This window comes from Astyanax mexicanus, chromosome 17, assembly GCF_023375975.1.
Source record: "Astyanax mexicanus isolate ESR-SI-001 chromosome 17, AstMex3_surface, whole genome shotgun sequence".
NCBI classification, from domain to species: Eukaryota; Metazoa; Chordata; class Actinopteri; order Characiformes; family Acestrorhamphidae; genus Astyanax; species Astyanax mexicanus.
In genome coordinates, this window is record NC_064424.1 from 42760948 (window position 1) to 42784744 (window position 23797).

Consider the following 23797-nt stretch of genomic DNA (forward strand, 5'->3'; position numbering starts at 1 on the left):
AATAAAATATTTATTAGCAAAAATGTTTCTATGTTTATATTTCTATTTTTCTACAGTAAACTGATTTTACAAAGACGCTGACGATCCTGCTACTGTGTTCTGACTGGCTGGAGAGCTGATGCTGGAGTTCATAAAATATGTGTAAAAGGCTTATAACTGTTGTTTAAAAGCTTTAAAAATATTGTAAAATATTTATGCACTTGTGAAACAATTGAAACAATTGTTTTGTGTTTAGGAAATTAGTAAAAAAAATACTTTAAAAACGATCAAACGTTTAAAAACTATGATTATGTTCTATGGCTACATATGAATCAATGTATTTTACACTCTCTCTGGAGCGCCCTCTGTCGGAGATCTGAAGAGATCTTTAGAATGGGTGTTCTCCTGTCTATAGGCTCTGTGGTGCAGTCCTGTAGCAGAGTCAGGTTTGGGAATGGAGGATGTGAAGGATGAGAAGACGTTAAAAGGGTTTTCTGAAAGATTAACTTTAGGTGTGACTCGGATTTTAGGTGAGTTAGAATTACTGCTGTTTGATTGAACACTCTTGGACTAAAAAACGTGGGTGTTTTATTGTGAAAATGTGTTTTCATTGAAGCTAGCTCGCTGAGGCACCTGCTATAACGTGAATCAGCCACCTATGAATGTAGATTTAGGCAAGCATTTAACGTTATTAATAATTATAACTAGCTAACGTACTACAGTTAAACTACTGACTGTGTGGTTTTAACCTAATAAACCATAAAAAAGGGGAAATAAACTGTCACAACATGTCCTGAGTTCATTTAATTGGCGCACGTGCTGGTTGACCTGATATCAAACAACATTAAATACCATTAAATAAACTTTGTATTTGTTTTGGTTGAGTTAAGTCATTTAAGGTTGATGATGGGAAAACAACCTTTATATAACATTGCTCCATATGCATTATTAAGTGTTGAAATACTAACATTAAATCAATGTTTATTTAAAGGCTTTGAATAGTTGGAGTGAAAAGGATTTCCCACAATTTAAAATAATATTTATTACACAAGTAATCATCACTATTATTATAGAAATGTCCCTTTCTTTACTGCAAGAGAACAGAAGGGGCTATAAGAATGCAATACATTCAGAGTTTAAAGGGGAAAAATACTATGCATTGAGAACCTCAGACAGTACACAGCAGGAATAGCAAGCAGACTTCGTCTGATGGAGGGATCTGTGGCAAGTCAGGGTGGGTCTGTGGCAAGTCAGCAGATAAGGGAGATAGATGAGTGACGGAACCCTTAACCGGCTCATTCTGAAAAGGACTGAAACTGGCAAGAATAGAGCTGGTGAGATCTCCTTAAATGAGACAGATTTTCTGCAAAGAACGTCATGAATATGTTTGTACAACAGCCTATAGACCTATACATTTAAACCCATAACTTTAATTTAGTGTTGGTCAATTAATTCAGATGTCAGAGATCAAAATTGTTTTCGTGCATCAAACGTGGAAAAATTAACATGGATTCAACATACTTTTGATGTCTGGTCGACCAGCATAACCAACAAGACTGGCATTGACAAGCATGACCAAAATCATATTTTATTCATCCAAATAAATTACCTTTATATAAAAGCTTAGTATACACTAAATTGCCAAAAGTATTCACGCACCCATTTAAATCATTGAATTAAATGGTTTCAAACACTTCCATGACCACAAATTTATATTAAAACCAAGCACCTAGGCATGCAGACAGCTTCTACAAACATTAGTGAAAAATGGGTCTCTCTCAGGAGCTCCAGCATGGATGCAATACAACTATTGTAATAAAAATATTGTCGTTTAGAGCATTTATTTGCAGAAAATGAGAAATGGCTCAAATAAGAAAAAAGATGCAGAGCTTTCAGACCTCACCTGGTTTTTAATCAAAGTTTTCATGCATCTTGGCATCTTCACACTACTTTTGGATAACTTTATGCCTTTACTTGTGGTGCAAAAATTCAAGCAGTTCAGTTTGGTTTGATGGCTTGTGATCATCCATCTTCCTCTTGATTATATTCCAGAGTTTTTAATTGGGTAAAATCAAAGAAACTCTTTATTTTTAAGTGGTCTCTTATTATATATATAAATATACACTATGCTGCTCAAGAACTGGTTAATCAGCCAGCACACCAGGCCAACATATGGTAGTTTCCATCGTATGACCTGCTGTTGACACACCTTGACCATCAAAGGCCTGCATAGACTGTATGAAACCAGCTACAAAGAAAAACTGGATTTTTCAGGAAGAAAATAATACATTCCAAAAATGCTTGATCATTTCTCAGCTCATTTTAATGTTCTTTTTATTACATTCCCAGAGCACCTCCCTGGTGTGCTAGATGTACGATTTGTTGAGCGGGAACCTGCAGAGAAGCGAAGCCTCCTCTCGTGGGAGCAGGTAAGGAGAAGTTACTATTCACACAGAATGTTCTGAGAAAACAGCACAGAATGAGTTGATGAGAATCAGGATTTGTCTCTTGTGTTCCTCAGAAAAACTGCTGTGTTCTTCCTGACGACCTGAGAGACTTCTACCTCACAACAGACGGATTCACTCTCACCTGGAACGCCAAGTTAGAGAGTAGGTTCATTGTTATAATAGTTATATAAGCTTGTTACTAATCACTCTGTTACTTTTAAATAAGAGCATGGAAAGATTAAGGTGCTGGTTTCTGGTCTATTATCATACATAAGGCGCTTAAGTGACACTAGTAAGAATGCATACTTAAGGTGAACAAGGGTGTCGCTAGTGCTGGACGATATGGCCAAAATTTATATCACGAAATACTCCTTAAATTTCGGTCGATACGATATAATTTCGATATTGATATAAATACTTTGAAGGCCTCAGAAAACTGCTAAGAAGCCCTGCAATCCCTGCAGCACTGCGAATTTTAATTATTATATAACTGTGTATTTGCACTTTTTGTATTGCTGGCATCAGATACCCTCATTATATGCACATCTATCTATCTATCTATCTATCTATCTAATGGAAATCTGTACGTACTACTGTCTGAAAATTTTATTTAAGACTTTGAAACCTCCTTTCACAAAAACTTTAATACTTTAGAAATAAAAGTAGTCAAAATAAATGAATGCTCAATATTATTTGCATATAGCAAAATAATAACATGACATCCCTGTCAAACATAAGCCTATATAACTATTACCAATAAAAATAACTTTAAATTACAACAGAGGCAGAGCTTCTTATTCTTTGTGAACAAATTTAACAGATTAAAACAAGTGTTTCAACTAGGATATAGAATACAATAAGCCTTTATATACATAAAAGCAACAAGATTTTCCCGTCAAATAAACAAACCTACAGGCTCTATCAACTATGAATAACTTAGTTACAACATAAGCTATAAAAGTGCTTCAGTCAGTATAAGAAAAAATATTGTATGTAGTGGAGTTGCTTGAAGTGGTGGAACAGATTAGATGTATTAACATTACCGCTGCTGGTCGGCTGCACTCTTCAGCGCGAGACATATGTGCTGCGTAGCGAAGCGGACCCGAGCCTAGCCATTTTAACCTAGCCTTGCGTAGCCTAGCCTATTTGGCTACGTGCCTGTGTGGTTACGTCATCACGCACTGACGTAGCCCAGCTACGGGGGCTGAATGTGTTGAGCTCTGGGGCGAGCTGACGCCAGTAAAAAACGCCTGTCCGTGATTCTAATACATATCGATATACCACAAAACTGATATCACCGTTATTGAAACATTTCTTATCGCGATAAATACCGATATCGAATTATTGTCCAGGCCTAGGTGTCGCCATGTTTTCCTTGTAATTCAGCAGGTCTTGCCACTGGGGGGTGGGGGTGCCTAAGTAAAAAAAAGTGTAATTCTTTTTTTTTTTTTTTTTTTTTTTTTTGGCCTGCCACCACTACTTCTCTTCGGAGGACTATTATTACTTTATTATTTATTTATTAATTTATTTATTTATTTACTTAATTTATATACCGGTAGTTATTTTTTGCCAGATACAGTTGGGATCCTGTTCATCTTGTGTTGGATTATTACGTGTTTTACTGTAATGTTTGAATTAGATATGTCCAAATCGGGTCTGAATCTGTGTTTTTTTGGTGGGTTCTGAGTCTGTCTAGAGCAGGGGTCAATAATAGGCGGACCGCGGTCCGGGTCCCTGTCCGGACCCAGACGTTGTCCAATGCCAATTGCCCAAACCAGAGACTGTAAAAAAGATGGACGTCGTGTCTTCGTTCCCATTCATTCAATGAAAATGAAGCCAAAATCTTCCGCCATGTTGGCGATCCTGAAACCCGAGTCTGTAGGGCTCAGTAGAGACCAGAGGAGGGAGAAAGACTGTGGAGAGACAGCCTACTTATTTAAATAACCCCGCCCCTGAGGGCTGCCTCGAGGTCACAGGCTGCGGAAATTTTCTCTAACGGGACCGTACTGAATTGTAATTGAACACCCCTGGTCTAGAGGGAGATAATCTGTTATTAGGTTTTTCCAGTGATTGATGTTAATGTTATTTTTTGTTGTCCAATCCAGGAGGATGATTTTCTTGGCGATGATTAGCAATATTCTATTGTTTTCTGGTGTTATATTAGTGGTTGGTGTGTTTCCTAGTAGGAAGAGTGATGGTGTTGGGTTTTTATAAATTGTTTAGCCCTATTTTTTCATTTCAACACATATTTTTTATACTCTTGCCTTATTAAGAGTTCTTTAGAGACATAAGGTACACAAATTAGAGCATTGTATTAAGCTGCAGGGTCAAAACAAACACTGGAAACTGACACTGTTCATGAAAGACATTTATTAAGGTTTACTGAGTGAGTAGAAATACAAAACTTTTTAAGGACACTGTAATATATATATTTTTTCAATGTTATTTTTCCTAGCAGTATTACTTAAATTTCCATCAAAGAGAATACATTTCTCTGTTCTTTGCAGGCAAGCCGGCCCCCGTCGGCTGTATGGTAATAAACAGCGTGGCCAAGCTTCGTCTTCTGACAGAATCAAATATCTACTCCCTCCCCAGCGCACCAACCTTAGCTGACCTCGACTTTGAGGATGCGTTCGAAGGTGAGGTTTCAATTAAGAACATATTCAGAGAATAATACAGTAAAAATACAATTTATTATCCATAATCATTCGAGAACATTTTCAGGCACAGCAATTTCACTGAGAACTGCATTCAAATTGAAAACCTGCACCTTAAACCTGTTTTTATGCTGTTTAGGGTCAGAGGGTCATGAAGAGCCCCACTTTGACTCGCGTAGCCGCATCTTTGAGCTCGACCCCTGTGGTGGAAACGGCCGAGCCTGCCTTGTTTACAAAGACTGCTCTCCAGGTGATCAGCTGTTTAAAGCATAGTGTAGTGAGTGTAATAAATGGTGCATACATAAAGTAAGCATAAACCTTACTACCACCTCCTTGTTTCTACACTTATTATTTATTTTTTCAGCATCACTGATACACATATTGGACGTTTTGAAGTTTGAAGTATAATTACAGATTGTAGTCTTGTATCTGTGTCTCTGCATACTTTATTATTATCATCCTTTTATATTCAGTTATTTAATAACATGTCTGTCAAGTTAATCTATCATATTAACATTAATATTTTAAATAAGGGTAGGTTGTATGTGCCTTATACAAACACATGAATTATTTTTTTAAATCTTTCATATCTAAAGAATATCTGGTCAAATATATTAAATAAATTATTAAATCTGATGTCCATAAGTTTGGGGATTTGGGGGATTTAGGGCCCTCTCTGGTGAGAATGGTTAATTGCGCAGAGCATGCGGAAGAATCATCTTAAACTGGCCGGGTGTGATGCGGTCTCCTTTCAAAGCGGATGAATCCGATTCCAGGTTATGTTCGGTCGGAGAGAGAGAGCACGCTCAGTCAGAAACTGCCGAGTGAAATGTCTTCAGAGGATGTAAAAAAAAAAAGGTATTATATATGGTTGCCAGTTTTGTCAGTGTAAATGAATGAGCTTCTGAGCTCTGAGTTTCCCCTTCTGAAGTCTCCATTGCTCCACAACAATTCAGAAATGCTTCTGCTTTCAGTTTAGAAAGAGAATAATACAGACTGCACTTTAATAAATATATTTCCTTTTATCGGCAGATTAATTGAATATCCAAATAATTTGTTGCAACCCTAGCCCTGTGTGGGCCTAAACATTATAGAACAGGTTAAAAGGAGGATAATAATGTATGCAGGGAACATATACAAGACTGCAATCTGCAATTATAAAGTAATTATTAGTCATTTTAAAACTAAGAAACAAGCAGGTTTTCATAATGTTCCGTTGGTCTGTATATATATATATATATATATATATATATATATATATATATATATATATATATATATATATATATATATATATTTAATGTGCATGTTGCAGAAGTGGTTTTATCTTGGTCCTTATTATACATCTTGGTTATGTGTAGGTGAAGTGGCCCAGCAGAGTGAGATTTGGTTCCTGGATCGTTCTCTATACTGGCACTTTCTCACCTCCTCCTTCACAGCGTACTACAGACTCATGCTAACTAATTTAGGCCTCCCAGAATGGCAGTACACCTTCACACCATATGGACCCAGTCCACAGGCCAAGGTAGGATGAATTTCTGCACACAGTAAATCAGTGAGTGTCAGGTAGCATTATTTTAATACATAAAAAACCCTTATCCCAGAATTGCTCAAATAGTGCCATAGCTACCATTTAGTTAAGCTTAAATTAATAAAAGAGTACTGGACATATGCATATGTGCATATGTTTACAATAAACAGCAGACAACAAATAGAAAATATCCTAGAGCTGTTATGTACACCGACATATTTTTAATTGGATATGTAAATGTGAATTCTGTTTGCATGAACAATTCCAGAAAGATGTCACCTGTCACAATCATTACAACCCACTGCACTGTCCACTGTGGGTGGTAATTAATGCCTACTATGGTGTATTACCAGTACACATGGCACACTTTGCATAAAGGAATGTTAAATGTCCACACAGTCATGAAAATTGAATGTCCCATGCATCTAGGACCCTCTCAAATCAGGCCTCACTCAAAGTCACTTGACAATCTGCAATAAGCACGCTGGCCATTGTACAACCTCACTCACAAGATAACACCTCACAACTTTTAAGAGAAAAAATAAGAGAGCACTTAAAAAGGAGGAGTTTCTTTGATTTTGCCAAATTAAAAACCTCTGGAATATAATCAAGAAGAAGATGAATGATCACAAGCCATCAAACCAAACTGAACTACTTGAATTTTTGCACCAGGAGTAAAGCAGCATAAAGTTATCCAAAAGCAGTGTGTAAGACTGGTGGAGGAGAACATGATGCCAAGATGCATGAAAACTGTGATTAAAAACCAGGGTTATTCCACCAAATATTGATCTCTGAACTCTTAAAACTTTATAAATATTAACTTGTTTTCTTTGTATAATTTGAGGTCTGAAAGCTCTGCATCTTCTTTGTTATTTCAGACATTTCTCATTTTCTGCAAATAAATGCTCTAAATGACAACATTTTTATTTGGTATTTGGACAAAATGTTTTCTGAAGTTTATAGAATAAAACAACAATGTTCATCTTACTCTAACATAAACCTATAAATAGCAAAATCAGAGAAACTGATTCAGAAACTGAAGTGGTCTCTTGTTATTTTTTCAGAGCTGTATATATGAGTGTGTTCAAAAGCAGAGCACTCCCCCCTGTGGTAACACTTCACTATCAATTTACATGCTGCTACTGCAAAGTTAAAGCATGAAAAATAATTCATATTCTAACTGCATCAAAACCTGAATGATATTATAGGGGTGATGAGTATAATTATTTATATATATGGATGATATATTGTCCCATACATTAGTGAAATAAATGATATTATTGTCATTTTAAAAGCATGTTGTGCTTTTAAATTTACAGCCTAATACATAATAATACAGTTACACTCTTTAGAAAATGCAATGAACTTTTAATTAAATAAGCATAATCAGACATTGGAATTGGAATATATACTGCATGGCCAAAAAAGGTCCCTAGCAGGATTTAACTAGTCAAATTAGATATTACTGCATGGGTGATTTAAGTTTTTGCTGGCAACAAATTATTTAACTCTTAACTGATGCAGTGAGTAGCTTCTCATTTGTTAAACAACCATGTGGAAAGACCCAAAAAAGATGTAATTTTTTTACAGAAAGGTCAAATTATTGGCCTGAATCAAGATGAAAGCTAAAACAACTACTAAACCCAGGTTAAGAACTGTCCCCACGCAGTGATGGTGACGCGAACTCAAGGATATGTTTAATAGTGAAAGTAAGAGCATTTCCACACCCAAAATGTGAAGGCAACTCAAGGAATTGGGGCTAAACAGCTCTTTAGCCTTAAGAACATATATATCAGTGACACTAACCGGCAAAAACAGCATGAATATTGAACTCTGGCGCAATGGAAGAAGGTCATGTGATGAGTCTGTTGAGTCCAGATTTGAGTCCTGATGGAGCATCAGGATAAGAAGAGAGGAAGCTGATAATAAGTGATGCCACAGAGAATGTGTACTGTGTAAGTGTAAGGTAATTAATGTTACTTATGTACATTATATATTTTTTGTATGATGCGGCAATAATGTAACATAATTATCGGGACAGGCCTTTTATTTTCTTTAAAAACAAACACCACTACCAATGCATTGTTGAAAAAATCCTGAAAAAAATCTAATCCAAGATACAATTTGCAAAAAATTAGAAGTAAAAAAAACAGAATCCAAGCAATTGATAAAGTGAGCTAAACGCCAGAGAGAAGTAAGCTCAAAAAATCACTACAATTCACTGTTATCTCTCTCTAATGTCTCTCTCTCCCTCTCTCGACACAGCAGTGGGCATCTCTTTATCAGCCCCTTACTTTCCACGCTGACCGCCACCTTGATCCAGCTGGGGAACCGTTCGTGAACGTTCTGGACCCGGCCAAGGCTTTCCGCGGCAAAGCCAAACCAGCGGCTCCCAAAAAGAAGCAGCCAGCCCAAACCCCAGCGACCGGCGGAGCGGCTGCCAAAGGGCAGGGGTCCACCGGCAGACAAAGCGTGAATAAACGATGACAACTGCACCACCTGAGGAATGCTGTACTGTAAAACGCTCAGCAGCTGCCTGGCTAAATGTTGTAACACACAGTGAAATGTTTCTCACAGTCTATGTACACTGAATCAGGCTAAAAATTGCAGAGTTGCAGCTTCTTCAGTTAGCATGGTGATGAATGAAGGGGGTGACTGTTGAATGCACTGAGATCACTTCTTTGGCTGCTTATTATGCCCTTTGCACAGGAGCTCCATGTTCATTCATGGCTGTTTTGTTACTGTATTTTTCACACTGTAAGGCGCACTGGGTTATAAGGTGCATAATGCAACAAGGAACAGGGGTGTTGCCATGCTTTCCTTCTAATTCAGCAGGTCTTGTCACTGGGTTGTGGGACCTGTAAAGCTAAGCCAAGCTAATTAAACAAAGTGTAATTCTTTAAAGAAAACATTTTCTTTTAAAGTCAACTGAGCACTGGATTTTAATTTATGCAGATTTATCTCCTGAAAACTGTTTATTTGGGCAAGTAAAGCACTTTTGTTTATTTACAGTAAGCTTAGATTTACTAAGATTTCCTGAGTGCACCAGCATTAGTGGCTAACCGCTAGAGCTAGCCATGGTTAGCGGCTAATGCCGCCCAACAGCGCTACACTGGGAAACTCTGAGCATTTTGGTAAGCCAGGGCGATATCAGCAATATAGTGGTTCGTCCCTCGTAGCTTGTTTTAATACAGTAAACACATAGAGTACAGTCCAATATACTCACCTCTCACAGCGAAAGAGCTGCTCCAGCCATGCTAGCGTGGGTTAGCAACAGGCTACAGTCCAATAATAACCACCTCTGAACAGCAAAAGATCTAGTGCTTAGAGTGGTTAGCGGCTAATGCTAATGCTGCTTCAGTCTCGGTGGTGGAGAACTAAACTAAAACTCCAGTATAACGCTGTAATTCAGCGGAGAGAGCTTAACTGCTTCTTTATATCTGACTGGAAAAAATGTATACATAAGGCGCACCACATTATAGAGGGCACTGACAATTTTTGGGAAAATTAAAGGATTTTAAGTGTGCCTTATATTGCGAAAAATACAGTGCTTAATATGATATATTTAATAAACATAATTTCCAAAGTCATACTGTTATCAGCTTTTAGTTCTTTTATCTATTTATATTCAAAGCAGGGCTTAAACAAGTGTTAAACAAGCTAAAGTACTCTGTAAAGCATTTAGGTGGCCTCTGGTAACTCTGATGAACTTATCCTGTGCAACAGAAGTTACTCTTGCTCTTTCTTTGCTTAGACGGTCCTGATGAGAGCCAGTTTCATCATAACATTTTTGGATACTTTCAAAGTTCTTGATATGTTTTGGATTGGCTGTCCTTAATTTCTCAAAAGTATTTTTTTTCTTTACTTAGTTGAGTAGTTCTGGGCTTAATATAGATTAGAGCATTGCTTAAATATTTACTATTCACTGTATACCTGTAACTCTTCCTCTTTACAACTTTACAACTGATGCTCTCAAACACTTTATTAAGAGGGCAAAAAATTCAAGTAATTAAGTCTTGAACTCTTACAACCAGCACAGCACACACTTTAACACACCAACACCATGTTAGTATGCATTGCTGAGAATTGTGCTTGGTTGAATTATGATTAATCAACGCTAATTCAAAGCATGTAATTACTGTAAAATACACCAAGCTTTTGAAGCTGTTTATGGAAAACAGCTTGTTGCAAATAGCAATTCCTTCCACTGCCATCCTTTCCACTAAGTCTAAAGCGGCTTCAAGCTGTTTTGCGCCCAGTCAGCTTTTTTATTTATCTTTGTTAATTACATCAAGATGTCACTATGGCTGCCAAAATCCTGCAGTGTTTCCATTGTTTTTCCTTCCTCACTCTGGATGTGGCTAATGCCAGTCTTTTCTGAAGAGTGGAATGGACCAGCAGGCAAATCAAGTCTTATGAAAGGAAGCGCCTGGTTTAATTTCTGCTTCATAACAAAAGCAGCTTATCTTAGAGACAGGATGGACCTTGCTGTGAGAAATCCTGTTTTCTATTGGCTCCTTGTCTTCCTTATCTCTCTCTCTTTGGTTACATGGGGTAGTTGTTTAGTGTGTGAGCAGTTCACACGCAGACATCTGCACTTCCTTTCTTGCACTGATCCAGTGGAGCGAGCTCTGATGATCGCTCTCCATGCTCTGGTTCTTTGTTGTTATGAACAGGATGGAACAGCTCCACTAAAGCCTTGTAGATCAAAGCCCCAATCACTCCACCAACTAACGGAGCCAGCACTGGAACCCACCACCAGCCGTTACCTGCCCTGAAAGAAACCATAGAAAAAGAGCATTGAAATGTAACTAAATCCAGGAAATTATCTTTAAATATACTATTTGTTGGTTTCCCAAGTGAGGATTAAGCCTAGTCTTGGACTACAGAGCATTCTGAATGGATATCTTAAAAGGAAAATGTAGTCTAGGACCTGTCTGAAAAACCAACACTACACATCCAAATATTTAAAGACATGCCTTCTTATGTTGCACACAGCTACACACAGCTTGTCTTGTGCTTGTAGTGAAGCCTTGCCAATAATCATCATAAACTTATTGGCACAAGGTGTGAGGTTGTGGAGTATCAAGATCGCCCAGTATTGAGCTGTGGAGCAGTGGAACTGTGTTCTCTGCAATAATGGTGCATCATCCAGTACCTTTGGGATGAAGTGGGGTTGTGATCATCCAACATACTGACCTCAGTAATGGTGAGCATTCTTTTTTATCCACTGAAAATCCATTTTGAGATGATTTTTTTTACATGTGCTACTATTTTTGGGGGTCAGGTGGAACTTCGGCTTAATGGTGTGTTGTGCATCATGTAGTATATGTGGGGTATCGAGAAGAAATTGACACCTCACAACTAGCTCCTGATGAGCAATTATCAGACAGACAGTACAGCCCACGTCATTTCCTTGTCCATACTTATCGCCACCTTTTCTTTTTAGACATTCTTCACGCAGAATGGCACAAATTGCCAAGGCAGCACATTTATCCTTGTCCTTCTCAGGTAAACATCTCATCAGTTAACCAAACCCACTCATTAGGACTCCCCCTATCACTAGTAATGCCCCAACACAAGGAGGGTGAAGACTAGCAAATGCCTCCCCATTGCCAAGCAGCATCACAATGTGCTTGGAGGAAAGCGCAGCGACTCGGTTCTGATACATCAGCTCACAGACGCAGCCTTGTGCTCAGCAACTTCACAATAGGATTGATGAGGGGAAAGAGCGCCATCTACCCACCCAGAGAGAGCAAGGCCAATTGTGCTCTCTCAGGGCTCTGCCAGCTGATGGCAAGCTACATGAGTGGGATTCGAACTGGCAATCTCCTGATAATAGTGGCAGTGCGTTCACAATGGAATGCAACGAGTCGCTTGTGTCGCACCGCGTTTGTCGCTTGTGGTCGTGTCAAGCTCAACGAGCGCATGTATCATGGTCCGGCCCCTGACAAGAAAAAAGTTATTCTAAAGCTATAACTTCCCCCCGAGCTTGCTAGACTCTGTGATTTCTGCCGTTTCTGTGATTTACCTGCGCTGGAAACGCAGCCGTTCCTGCAGATCGACGTGGGTCCACCCCATTCAACAGAATGAACAGCGAAAGAAACCAAAAGTTCAGAGAGCAGAAGCTTGAGGACCTCAGACCGCCTTGTTTGTGATAGGGCCAAAGAAAAGCTAGAAGCCAATCGGGTTAGAATGTCGCTTCACTGCGTCATAGTTCATTTGCAAAAAGTTAAGAAAATTTCAACTCCGTGTCGCTTGTCGCTCTGCCGCTTTGTCGCTTGTCGCCTCTCGCGTGTCACAGCGACAAATCACGCCCTGCCATAGAAAATGAATGGTCGCCTGTCGCGTTGTCACTTTCCAGTGTGAACGCAGGGTTAGTCCACTAGACCACAGTCCAAAAGTATTAAACAAAACATCAACCATCATTCCAGAGAACACAGTTCCCCTGCTCCACAGCTCATTACTGGAAGGCTTGATACCCATCCAGCCCAAGCCTGGCATTAGACAAAATAGTTCCTGAAGGATCATGCTTATCTGCTGCAGAGAATCCTATTCTATTGGTAATTGTTTTTTCTCTTTTTCTGTACATTTGAACATCTGTGTCAGCAATAAGTGCAACCGAATGTCTTTAATGCATTCATTAGAAGTGGTGTCCACAACATTTTAGCACACTGTATAGTAACCCTTTCTCGCAGTAAAGACAATCTTTTTACCTGAATACCTCTGATCCCCAGCCTGCCAGGGCTGTAAAGATTCTTGGCCCCAGGTCTCGTGTGGGGTTGATGGCATAGCCGCTGTTGCTCCCCATGGAAATCCCAATCAGCAGTACAAGAGCCCCCACAGCCACGGGCTCTCCACCAGATGGGGCAGGCTGGTTCTTCTGGTCTGCCAGAGCTGTTACACACAGCAACAGCATGGCAGTGCCAAGCACCTGAGTCAGGCAGATGGGAATATGTAAGAGTGGCATGTTGGCCTTAGGACCAAAGAATAAATCAGAGACACTGGAAAAAAACGTGACAGTTCCAAAAGCTTTCCTCATATTCAGTGCAGTTAAGTGTTATCCTGGAGTGCTACAGAAGACCTACACGGGGCATCACATATTATGTCAACATGACATTTACTGTATTTTGAAGCTATCTGGTGGGAATGTGTAATTGCACAGAGAGGAGTACTTTTAACAGTACTTTTTAGATGATTTGAACTTTCTAACTAGTTACAGGAAGTTGATGGAAGGCTATCATCAGCCTTTAAACAATACAGAAGAAAACAGAAACTGTTGTGCTGAAATCCGTGATTTCTGGTGAATTCTGGTGATTTCTGTATCTACTGTAACTGTAGATTAACTCTTATTCACTAACAGATACAAAACTAATCCAAGATGAGTCTGTTACGATCATTCTGCTGTATGAAAGCAGCGTTATGTTCCTGCAAACAGGAATTGAATTCTGGCAGAGAGGTAGAATTTAGCGTGACACCTGGCAAGACAACTTGTTGAAATAACAGAAATCTATCCACCAATTTAACTGTATATTTTTACACTATAAGGCACACCCGATTATAAGGCGCACTATCAATGAACACCTGTTTTCTGGTTTATTTTCATACAGAAGGCACACTGGATTATAAGGCACATTATCTGACACTAGTAAGGAATGGGAGTGTTTCGCCTTGTTTTCCTTGTATATCAGCAGGAAAACAAAATTGTAATACTTAAAAAATACATTCCCTTTTACGGTCAGACAAGCAATGGATGTTAATCTGCAGAGATTTCTGTCCTGAAAACTGTTGATTTGGGTAAGTAAAGTGCTTTCGTTTATTTACAGTAAGCTCTGATTTCCAGATCTCCACTAAGGCTGGGTGCAGCAGAGTGTTCCTGTTTATTACTTCTTACTGGTAACCTGACTGGTAAAATTCACACATAAGCCGCACTGATGATTTTTTGGAAATTTAAAAGATTTTAGATGCACCTAAAAGTGCAAAAAATGTGAGGTATGTACACAGCCCATGTAGGTGATGATGAAAGAACCTAGGAAAGTCCTTTAGTGCGACTAGACACTGGTTTTAGCCACTGGTCTAAAGTTTCAAACTTGAAAATGCTTTATTATATCCTATTAGATGAGTGCATGGAGTATGTTTTCTCACCTGGTCCAGAAATCCAGCTGGTATTGAGAGGTATGGTGCTGGATAAGTGGCAAAGATGCCAGCTGTTGCTTTGGGACCAGACACTGTGAAATTACCATCACAGTAGTGGTGAATGGCATCTGAAAAAAAAACAGAAAAAGGAAAATCCTTCAGTTATACAGCATTACTTTACAGTATTTACAGATTTATTAATTGATTTATAAAACTAGAAAGGTTCCCGTTAGAAAACACAGACAAATTGCAACCAATGCATAATTCACTTTTAAGCAGTTGCTAGGCTACTGCTATATGCTTTCTATTGTATTCCCAGTGGTTTCCACAAAGTTGCTTGCTGGTTGATATGGTATCTCATAGAAAGTTGCTATGATGTTGTTCAGGTGGTTGCTATGGTTTAGCTAGCTGTTGCTAGGCTAGGTTATGTTATGTTGTTTCTAGACGATTGCTGTGATTTAACACCTGGTTGATATAGTGTTGCTATGATGTTTCAAGGTGGTTGCTTTGGAATTTGGGTATCTGCAGGTATGGGGAAATTCATGCCAAAATTTAAAAATTTCTGAATTTACTTTTTTAATGAAATTAAATCAAATTTAAGATCTCTTGCTCAATCACTATAGTTTTATAAAAAAACAAACATACATATTAAGTTTACAAATTTTACAATAAGCCCTTGATTCCTGTATTTTCTCACAAACCAGTATTTTAAACAAACAAACATTTTTAAACAGTTTTGCACGCATAAAATTGCATAGCATATCATTGCACACGCAAAGAAATCACTGTTTTTACAAAATATGTAGGATAAGGGAACAGATTGCAAAATTTATTCAGTCTAAATGCATTACTATTACCTCCAGCCCAAAACTAATGTGAGTATTCATGTGACTTATCAGCTGTTGTTTTGTTTGTGCTTGTCAGTCGACTTATCATTACTTATTTTCAAGATAGTGGCCAGGAAATACACATGTTTACAAGGTTTCTGACCCTGGGTGACACACAGTTATCTGTAAAACGGACAAACTACAGACAAGGGTATTTTTATCTGTTTTTAGATAACATGTGTCCTAGAGTTTCAGAAATCACATAGCTAAGCAAGTCTGATAAAAGTGAGGTTACTGACTCATTCTACTGTGTTTAAGTTGTGTGCAGTCATGTAGACATGAAGTTTGCACACTGCTAGCAAAATACATTAGCAGACATTAGTAGCAGATAGTTCACTTAGCAGTGCAAAACTTCATAAACCACCAATCTTGAATATTTAATTGTAATAGTAGTAGTAGCAGTAGTGTGGTGGTAGTAGTAGTAGTAGTAGTGGTAGTAGTAGCAGCAGCAGAGGTTGTAGTAAAGATGACGTAGTAGAGGATGTGGTAATGTGGTGGTAGTAGTAGTAAGGGTTTAAAGTAATGTGGTGGTGTTGGTGGAGGTAATAATTGAGTAGTAGTAGCAGAGGTTATGTTAATGTTGTGGTGGTGGTGGTAGTTGTAGTAAAGTAGTAGTAGTAGCCGTATTAGAGGTTGTAGTAATGTGGTGGTGGTAGTAGTAGTAGAGATTGTAGTAATGTGGTGGTATTAGTAGTAGTAGAGGATGTAGTAATGTTATGGTAGTAGTAGAGTAGTAGTACTAGCCGTAGTAGAGATTGTAGTAATGTGGTGGTAGTAGATGCAGAAGTAGAGGTTGAAGTAATGTGGTGGTGGTATTAGTAGTAGTAGTAGAGGATGTAGTAATGTGGTGGTGGTAGTAGTAGAGTAGTAGTAGTAGTCGTAGTAGAGGTTGTAGTAATGTGCTGGTTGTAAAGTAGTAGTAGTAGCCGTAGTAACGGTTGTAGTAATGTGGTGGTGGTATTAGTAGTAGTCGTAGTAGAGGTTGAAGTAATGTGGTGGTGGTGGTGGTATTAGTAGTAGTAGTAGTAGTAGCTGTAGTAGAGGTTGTAGTAATGTGGTGGTAGTAGTTGCAGAAATAGAGGTTGAAGTAATGTGGTGGTGGTATTAGTAGTAGTAGTAGCTGTAGTAGGGGTTGTAGTAATGTGGTGGTAGTAGAGCCATAGTGGAGGTTGTTGTACTGATGGTAGTAATAGTAGTAGTTGTATTAATATTAATGGGTGTAGCAGTAGAAGTAGTAGTAGTGGTGGTAGTAGTTGGAGTTAAAGTTGCATTAGTATTGGTGTTAATGGCAATGGTGGCTGTAATAATAATAGTCGTTGTAGCATTATTATTAGTGGGTGTAATAGCAGTAGTAGCAGTATTATGTGTTGTTGTAACAGTATTAGTGGGTGTAGAAGTAGCAGTAGAAGTGGTGGTAGTTTTTTATGAGTTGAAGTCGTATTAGTACTGGTGGTAGTAATAGTAATAGTAATAGTAGTATCACATTAATACATTAGAACATTTCATTTCTTACCATAGTAAAGTGTAAAAACTGTTCCAGCTGCAAGAAAAGAGCCCAGAAGCTGAGCAACTACATATAGAGGCAGCATCTTCCAGCTCAGCCGGCCGAGCACACACATGGTGAAGGACACTGCTGCGTTCATGTGAGCACCTAAACAGGAAGAACAAGATACACACATTCTTACACAGATCATAAAAGAGAGAATATTCAGAATTAAGCTAGAAAACACACTGCAAAAAAAAAAACAGCTTACCTGATACCTTCCCTCCAACATGGACCCCCATTGCCACCGCCAGACCAAAACCTAGATTTATGCTTAAATAATCTCCAAAATGTCCCCCTCCTGTGACCACCTGAGCTACAGAGCCTAGTCCAAACACCTGCAAGTCAAACACACAGACATACACACACACATATATAGATTTAAATGGGATACATTATGCTAAATTCACTTTTTGCATGCTTTTGTATCTCCACAAAGTCATGGGTCTCGACTGCCCCTAAAAACACTTCAGAAATTATGGGTTTCTATGGGCCATTTATATTTTATGGATATTATGCTGAAAATATTGTCTCAACTTCTTTGGTTGACCCAGGTGAGGCCTGTTCCAAGTGGAACCTGTCCTCAAAACCGTTGTGGACCTCCTCCACTGTATTTTAGCTCAGTTTCAAGATGATAGAAAACGTCTTATTGCCAAGGACAATTTTTTGTGGAAAGAAATTGTTCGATTTTTCTCATCCTCAGAGAGTTCTTTGCCATGAGGTGCAATGATGAATATCCAGTGGTCAGTTTGAGAGAACTGTACTCAGAACATCAAATTTAACATCCCTGTTCCCAACTGACATTCAAAACAACTGGACACCATTGGACAGCCTCAGTATACCATACTTTAACATGGGGTGACAAAGCTGTGCTGTATTCCACAGCCTTACATGCAGCAACCACCAGGTGTGCCTGTTTGGTTCCAAATCCCCTTTGGAATTCTGGGATCTTGAGTTTCTTTTGCTGGCAGTACAGAATGACCACTTCCAAGAATTAAATGAATGTCCTTTAGGCTGAAGCAGTCTTTCATCACTGCCTGAGTACTAACATGTGTGAATGTTCCTGTGATTATGACGTCTGTGGGAGTTACTGTGGGTCATTTGTTTCTAAGAATATGTTTTTTAAACAGGTGACTTGCGTGTGATAAACTCAGGGCTGTGGGTGATGATAATTGATTTAGATTATGACAGATCATGGTCAACTCATGGTAATAGCTCGAAGAACACTTTGGACACCCATTCTAATGATTACTTTTGTGCTATTTTAAGTGCACACTTTGTTGACACAGATGTGCAAAGGCACACACAGCTTGTCTAATCCTTAGATCCGTAGATAAGTACTGTCACTGGGCTGTAAAGAATTGTGGAACTGATGCTCCATCTACTTGTAGAACGAGTAGTAGTAGTAGTACTAGTAGTAGTAGAGGTAGTAATAGTAGAAATAATCAGTAATAGTTCTAGTTGCAGTACTAGTAGTTGTAGCTGTCATAGCAGTAGTAGTAGGGGGTAGTTGTATAATATTGGTCGTAACAATTGTAATTGTAGTTATAAAAGTAGTAGTTATAGTATGTGTAGCAGTAGTAGTAACAAAAGTAGATTATACAGTACAAGTACAGTACACAGTGGTGGTAGAAGTAGTAGTATAAATAGTAGTATTAGTGGTAGTGGAGAACCAGCAGTAATGGTAGTAGTAGTACTAGTAGTAGTAGTAGTAATAGTAGTAGTAGTAGTGATAGTGGTAGTCAAGGTAATAGTAGTAGTAATTGTAGTAATAATAGTATTAATAGTAGTGATAATGTTAGTGTAGTGGTAGTTGTAATAGTAGTAGTAGTAACAGTAATAGTAGTAGCAATAATAGTAGTAATAGTGGTAGTGGTAATAGTAGTAGTAGCAATAATAGTAGTAATAGTGGTAGTGGTAATAGGAGTTGTAGTAATAGTAATAGTAGTGGTATTAGTGATAGTAGAGGTAGTAGTAAAAGTAGTAGTAATAGTAATAGTGGTAGTGGTAATAGGAGTTGTAGTAATAGTAGTGGTATTAGTGATAGTAGAGGTAGTAGTAATAGTAGTAATAGTAGTAGTGATAGTAGTAGCAATATTAGTAGTAATAGTGGTAGTGGTAATAGGAGTTGTAGTAATAGTAATAGTAGTGGTATTAGTGATAGTAGAGGTAGTACTAGTAGTAGTAGTAGTAGTAGGAGTAGCAATAATAGTAGTTATAGTGGTAGTGGTAATAGGAGTTGTAGTAATAGTAGTGGTATTAGTGATAGTAGAAGTAGTAGTAATAGTAGTAGTAGTAGTAGTAATAGTAGTAGCAATAATAGTAGTAATAGTGGTAGTGGTAATAAGAGTTGTAGTAATAGTAATAGTAGTGGTATTAGCGATAGTAGAGGTAGTAGTAATAGTAGTAGTAGTAGTAATAGTAGTAGCAATAATAGTAGTTATAGTGGTAGTAGTAATAGTAGTAGTAGTAGTAGTAGTAGTAATAATAATAGTAGTAATAGTGGTAGTGGTAATAGTAGTAGTAGCAATAATAGTAGTAATAGTGGTAGTGGTAATAGGAGTTGTAGTAATAGTAATAGTAGTGGTATTAGTGAAAGTAGAGGTAGTAGAAATAGTAGAGTTAGTAATAGTACCCAAGACATTGTAGTAGTAGCAGCAGTAAAAGTAGTGGGCTGGTAGTAGTAGTAGTAGTAGTAGTAGTAGTAGTAGTAGTAGTAGTAGTAGTGCTAGTAGTAACGCTAGTAGTTGTAGTGGTTATAAGAGTGGCTCTACACTGTAAAAAATGATTTTTTGACTTTGTAAATACAACAAGGACAATTAAAGTAATTTCTACATGAAAACATCAATTCTGAGAATTACTCAAAAATGTAATGTATAATTCAGTGTAATACTTGGAGTTTCTGCGTAATTGTGTGTCTTCCCATTTAGTTAAATACATTCAGTAAATTTAACTGTAGTAACTGTAGTAAAAATTACTGAAATGTTGTCATCATTACATTAACTAAAGAAATTCAAGTAAAATGTTGCCAAAAGAACGCTCGTGTGACGTCAGACGTTAGACACGCCCCAACTTAATGCGGGGCGCTAGAGTGTGGCTCTGGGATAACAGGTACTGCCTGTCAGATGATTGCTGAACGCGTCTTTCTTCATCCTTTTATCCAGGTGGGAAATAAGTAAATGTTGAAGTGTATAATGTGATATGGGTATAAGAGTGTTGATATGGGTATAAGTGTGTTGTGTGTAATATGAGCCGCCCCGGTATCGTGTTAGCGTTAGCTACCGCGGCTAATTAACTCGGCGCCTGGCCACCGCTATTGTTTGCTAATTTCTCCGGATAGCATTTAGCTAACCCCCCAGCTTTATGACAAAGTGCCCTAGTCTATTCTCCCGCTAGCATTAGCTACCTCCTCTCAGTTACCATGAGGCTAGCCATGTTTACTGTGTATTATATGACTCCCGTTAGCATTTGCTAACTCCTCAGTTACCACGAGGCTAGCCGAGCTTACTGTGTAGTCTATGGCCCTCACTAGCATTAACTGCTTGCCTCAGTTACCACGAGGCTAGCCGAGCTTACTGTGTAGTCTATGGCCCTCACTAGAATTAGCTACTTGGCTCAGTTACCACGAGGCTAGCCGAGCTAGTATATGGCCCTCACTAGCATTAGCTACTTGGCTCAGTTACCACGAGGCTAGCCGAGCTTACTGTGTAGTATATGGCCCTCACTAGCATTAACTGCTTGCCTCAGTTACCACGAGGCTAGCCGAGCTTACTGTGTAGTATATGGCCCTCACTAGCATTAACTGCTTGCCCCAGTTACCACGAGGCTAGCCGAGCTTACTGTGTAGTATATGGCCCTCACTAGCATTAACTGCTTGCCCCAGTTACCACGAGGCTAGCCGAGCTTACTGTGTAGTATATGGCCCTCACTAGCATTAACTGCTTGCCTCAGTTACCACGAGGCTAGCCGAGCTTACTGTGTAGTCTATGGCCCTCACTAGAATTAACTACTTGGCTCAGTTACCACGAGGCTAGCCGAGCTTACTGTGTAGTATATGGCCCTCACTAGCATTAGCTACTTGCCTCAGTAACTATGCCCTTGGCCAGCGCACACACGAGCAGATTCTTTGACATAAATTGACCCAAAAAATGATTCTGAATCTCTGGTCTGAAGAAAGCAGTGTTCCTCATATGTGGTTGAATATTGTCTCGTGAGATGTTTGAGTTCATTTTATATCATTCTGTGATCAATTGTTTCTGGATTACTTCTCTTAATTGTATAGAGCAAGAGCTAAGCTAAATTGGGATAGAAGATAAAACTAAGACAGGTCAAGTGGACATTTGTTAAGCAGTTAACCAGTTAAGCAGTACTCTTACAAAATGCCCATAATTTTTCTGTGTGTTTTGTGTTTAAAAATAAAATTATATTTTGTGGATATTGTGTGTCTTCATTTTTCAGGGAGGTGTTTTAAGCAGTGCCCATTATTAACAAAATACTTGGAGTTTTTAGTGTAATATGTGTACTAGTTTTTTACCAGAAATTTTAATCAAAATGTAACTAAGTAAAAAAATACTTGCTTTCAGTGGTAAATATTACTTTGGTATTACTAATAAAAACTGTAAGGAGATGCAAGTAAATTTTACTTAAAAAAATGCTATGTTAAATTTACTTAGTATTTCTGTGTGTAAAACGTGTACAAGGTTTTTACTAGTAATTTTTAATCAAAATATAACTAAGTAAAAAATACTTGCTTTCAGTAGTAAATTTTACTTTGGTATTACTAATAAAAACTGTAAGGAGATGCAAGTAAATTTTACTTCAAAAAATGCTATGTTAAATTTACTTAGTATTTCTGTGTGTAAAACGTGTACAAGGTTTTTTTAAGTAAATCCTACTCCACATTTTTTTCAGTGTACTTGTCAGTAATTATTACTAGTATTACTAGTGTGAGCAGTAATAGTTACACATTTTTAGGAATAAATTATAATATAATATAATATAATATAATGTTGATAATGTTTTATGTACAATACATTTGCAGTCTTTGTAAATGTTCTATTTGAACAGGATGGGGGTTAAATATACAGTAGCTTTATCTCAAAATATATATAATTATCTGACCAAGTTTGTTTTCTTTAAGTTTGATTATTCATGATTAAAAACTACAACATCTTATAGATTATTATTATTCTGATCAACAAGTCATCTCACCATCATGACAAATGTGCTGAGAGCTTCTGCCAGGCCGACTCGAACATGCTCCCTCCCTCCCCAGCACACAGAGCGTCCTCTGGCCCCTGACACTTCTCCAGCTCTGCCCTCTCCCAGCATGCTCTTCTGCTCTTTCATTCTCTATTCTCTCTCTCTTTCTTCTGTTTTAATTGTCCTTCCTTTTCCTCTCAGAGCCTCTCAGTTGGATTCACTCTGCATCAGCTCGGCTGAATGAAGGACTTAGCTTAGCCACTAAGCAAGAGAGAAAAGTCAAGTCATGTGTTTAGTTATCTACTTCTCTTTTTCTCACTCCTGCTTTCTTTCTCTTTATCTCTCTGCACGTGGTCGCGTGTGTAGAGTGTCCTCTTACTGGTCCCTCCCCAGTACACACCCCCATTACAGCCCTATAGCTCTCCGGATAGGAAAGAGTGAGGCCGGGTGTGAGCAGAAGGCAGTGGGCTTTGATCCAACACACCTGCTCAAATAAAACAGAAAATTGTGATCTTAATTTAGTTTGACACATTTCCATTTCATCAGACGACTCAGTATAAATAGACTTTATTACCTCAACATGAAATTCAGTTGTTGATGGGAGGGAAAAAAGTAGAAATGGCTGCTGCTTAATGAAAAATAACCATCTGTAAATACTTGATTTTACAGGAGAAGGCAAAAATGTTCTTAATTTTGAATGAAAGTTCATGTAAAATAAGTTTTTCCAAGTAATTCCAAGAAAATTTTTATTGGTTCTTACCTTTGATGAATGGCACACCTCCGCTCTCCCACAGCATTCCAAGATCCAACAAACACCCTTTAGACTGGGTGACACGGGGCATAATTTGTCCCGATAAATCGCTTTTTTCACCGTTATCCAGCTCAAAGCAGCTCCACACCTCCTTGCTAGTATCCGGAGAGCCCTGACATTTAAAAAAAAGCATTAGTAACTTAAAAAGTGCACAAGAAGCGTATTAAACACCACTGCTAGCATTATGGTATGTAAACAGTGACTTTTAATTAGCTTCTTGTGCACTTTTTAAGTTATTAATTTCTTGTTTTAAATAAAACACAATTACAGTAAAACAAAAAACAATGGTCAAAACCATAGAAACAGACAACAATGCACAAACAAATCACTCAGTAACGACTAATAAGTGTGTCAATACTTTGCAAAATCACACAGGAGCAGCAAATCAGTACTCAGGGGAAACTGAGCCAGTAGTCAGCCTATAATTGGAAGTGTCAACACCTGTGTTAGTGTTATTATGGTGTGGATTATTCTAGGAAATATAGTAAAAGACCTTAACAGAGGCACTAATAAAATTATTACTGCAGGTTATATTACAAATATATATTAATGTACAATTAAACCTACATATTTAGAGCATGAAACTATTCACCGTTATACAGTT

At 38.1% G+C, this 23797-nt stretch overlaps 3 protein-coding genes across 9 annotated transcripts in view; 2 read left to right on the plus strand and 1 right to left on the minus strand.

The window, feature by feature from the left end:
• aurka (aurora kinase A) overlaps positions 1-23797 on the plus strand; it is an 833084-nt gene that overhangs the window by 718815 nt on the left and 90472 nt on the right. The window lies entirely within an intron of this gene.
• On the plus strand, positions 386-10204 carry tpgs2 (tubulin polyglutamylase complex subunit 2). 2 transcript variants are annotated; one of them, XM_022676526.2, is made up of 7 exons: positions 386-509; positions 2329-2408; positions 2501-2588; positions 4934-5065; positions 5223-5333; positions 6445-6608; positions 8880-10204. In XM_022676526.2, the coding sequence occupies exons 1-7, from the start codon at positions 434-436 to the stop codon at positions 9099-9101; spliced, it is 873 nt and encodes a 290-aa protein (XP_022532247.2). In that variant the 5' UTR covers positions 386-433; the 3' UTR covers positions 9102-10204. The 2 variants fall into 2 exon arrangements, with proteins under 2 accessions (XP_022532247.2, XP_022532248.2); XM_022676527.2 differs by having other exon boundaries at positions 8883-10204.
• aqp7 (aquaporin 7) lies at positions 8300-22678 on the minus strand. 2 transcript variants are annotated; one of them, XM_007246014.4, is made up of 6 exons: positions 22392-22678; positions 17392-17518; positions 17151-17288; positions 14760-14878; positions 13331-13548; positions 8300-11388 (listed from the first exon to the last, which is right to left on the minus strand). In XM_007246014.4, exons 1-6 carry the CDS (start codon positions 22527-22529, stop codon positions 11193-11195), a joined length of 936 nt encoding a protein of 311 aa, XP_007246076.1. In that variant the 5' UTR covers positions 22530-22678; the 3' UTR covers positions 8300-11192. The 2 variants fall into 2 exon arrangements, with proteins under 2 accessions (XP_007246076.1, XP_015460499.1); XM_015605013.3 differs by lacking the exon at positions 8300-11388 and having other exon boundaries at positions 13327-13548.

Bases quoted from the DNA above. Each gene is read 5' to 3' on its own strand.
- tpgs2 (XM_022676526.2), top strand. From the start codon at position 434: ATGGAGGATGTGAAGGATGAGAAGACGTTAAAAGGGTTTTCTGAAAGA. The intron at 510-2,328 runs GTGAGTTAGAAT...TTACATTCCCAG, and splicing joins AGGTGTGACTCGGATTTTAG to AGCACCTCCCTGGTGTGCTA. The intron at 6,609-8,879 runs GTAGGATGAATT...CTCTCGACACAG, and splicing joins GACCCAGTCCACAGGCCAAG to CAGTGGGCATCTCTTTATCA.
- aqp7 (XM_007246014.4), bottom strand. From the start codon at position 22,529: ATGAAAGAGCAGAAGAGCATGCTGGGAGAGGGCAGAGCTGGAGAAGTG. The intron at 17,519-22,391 runs GTGAGATGACTT...TTTGACTTGCAG, and splicing joins TCAGCACATTTGTCATGATG to GTGTTTGGACTAGGCTCTGT. The intron at 14,879-17,150 runs GTAAGAAATGAA...TTTTTTTTTCAG, and splicing joins AGTTTTTACACTTTACTATG to ATGCCATTCACCACTACTGT.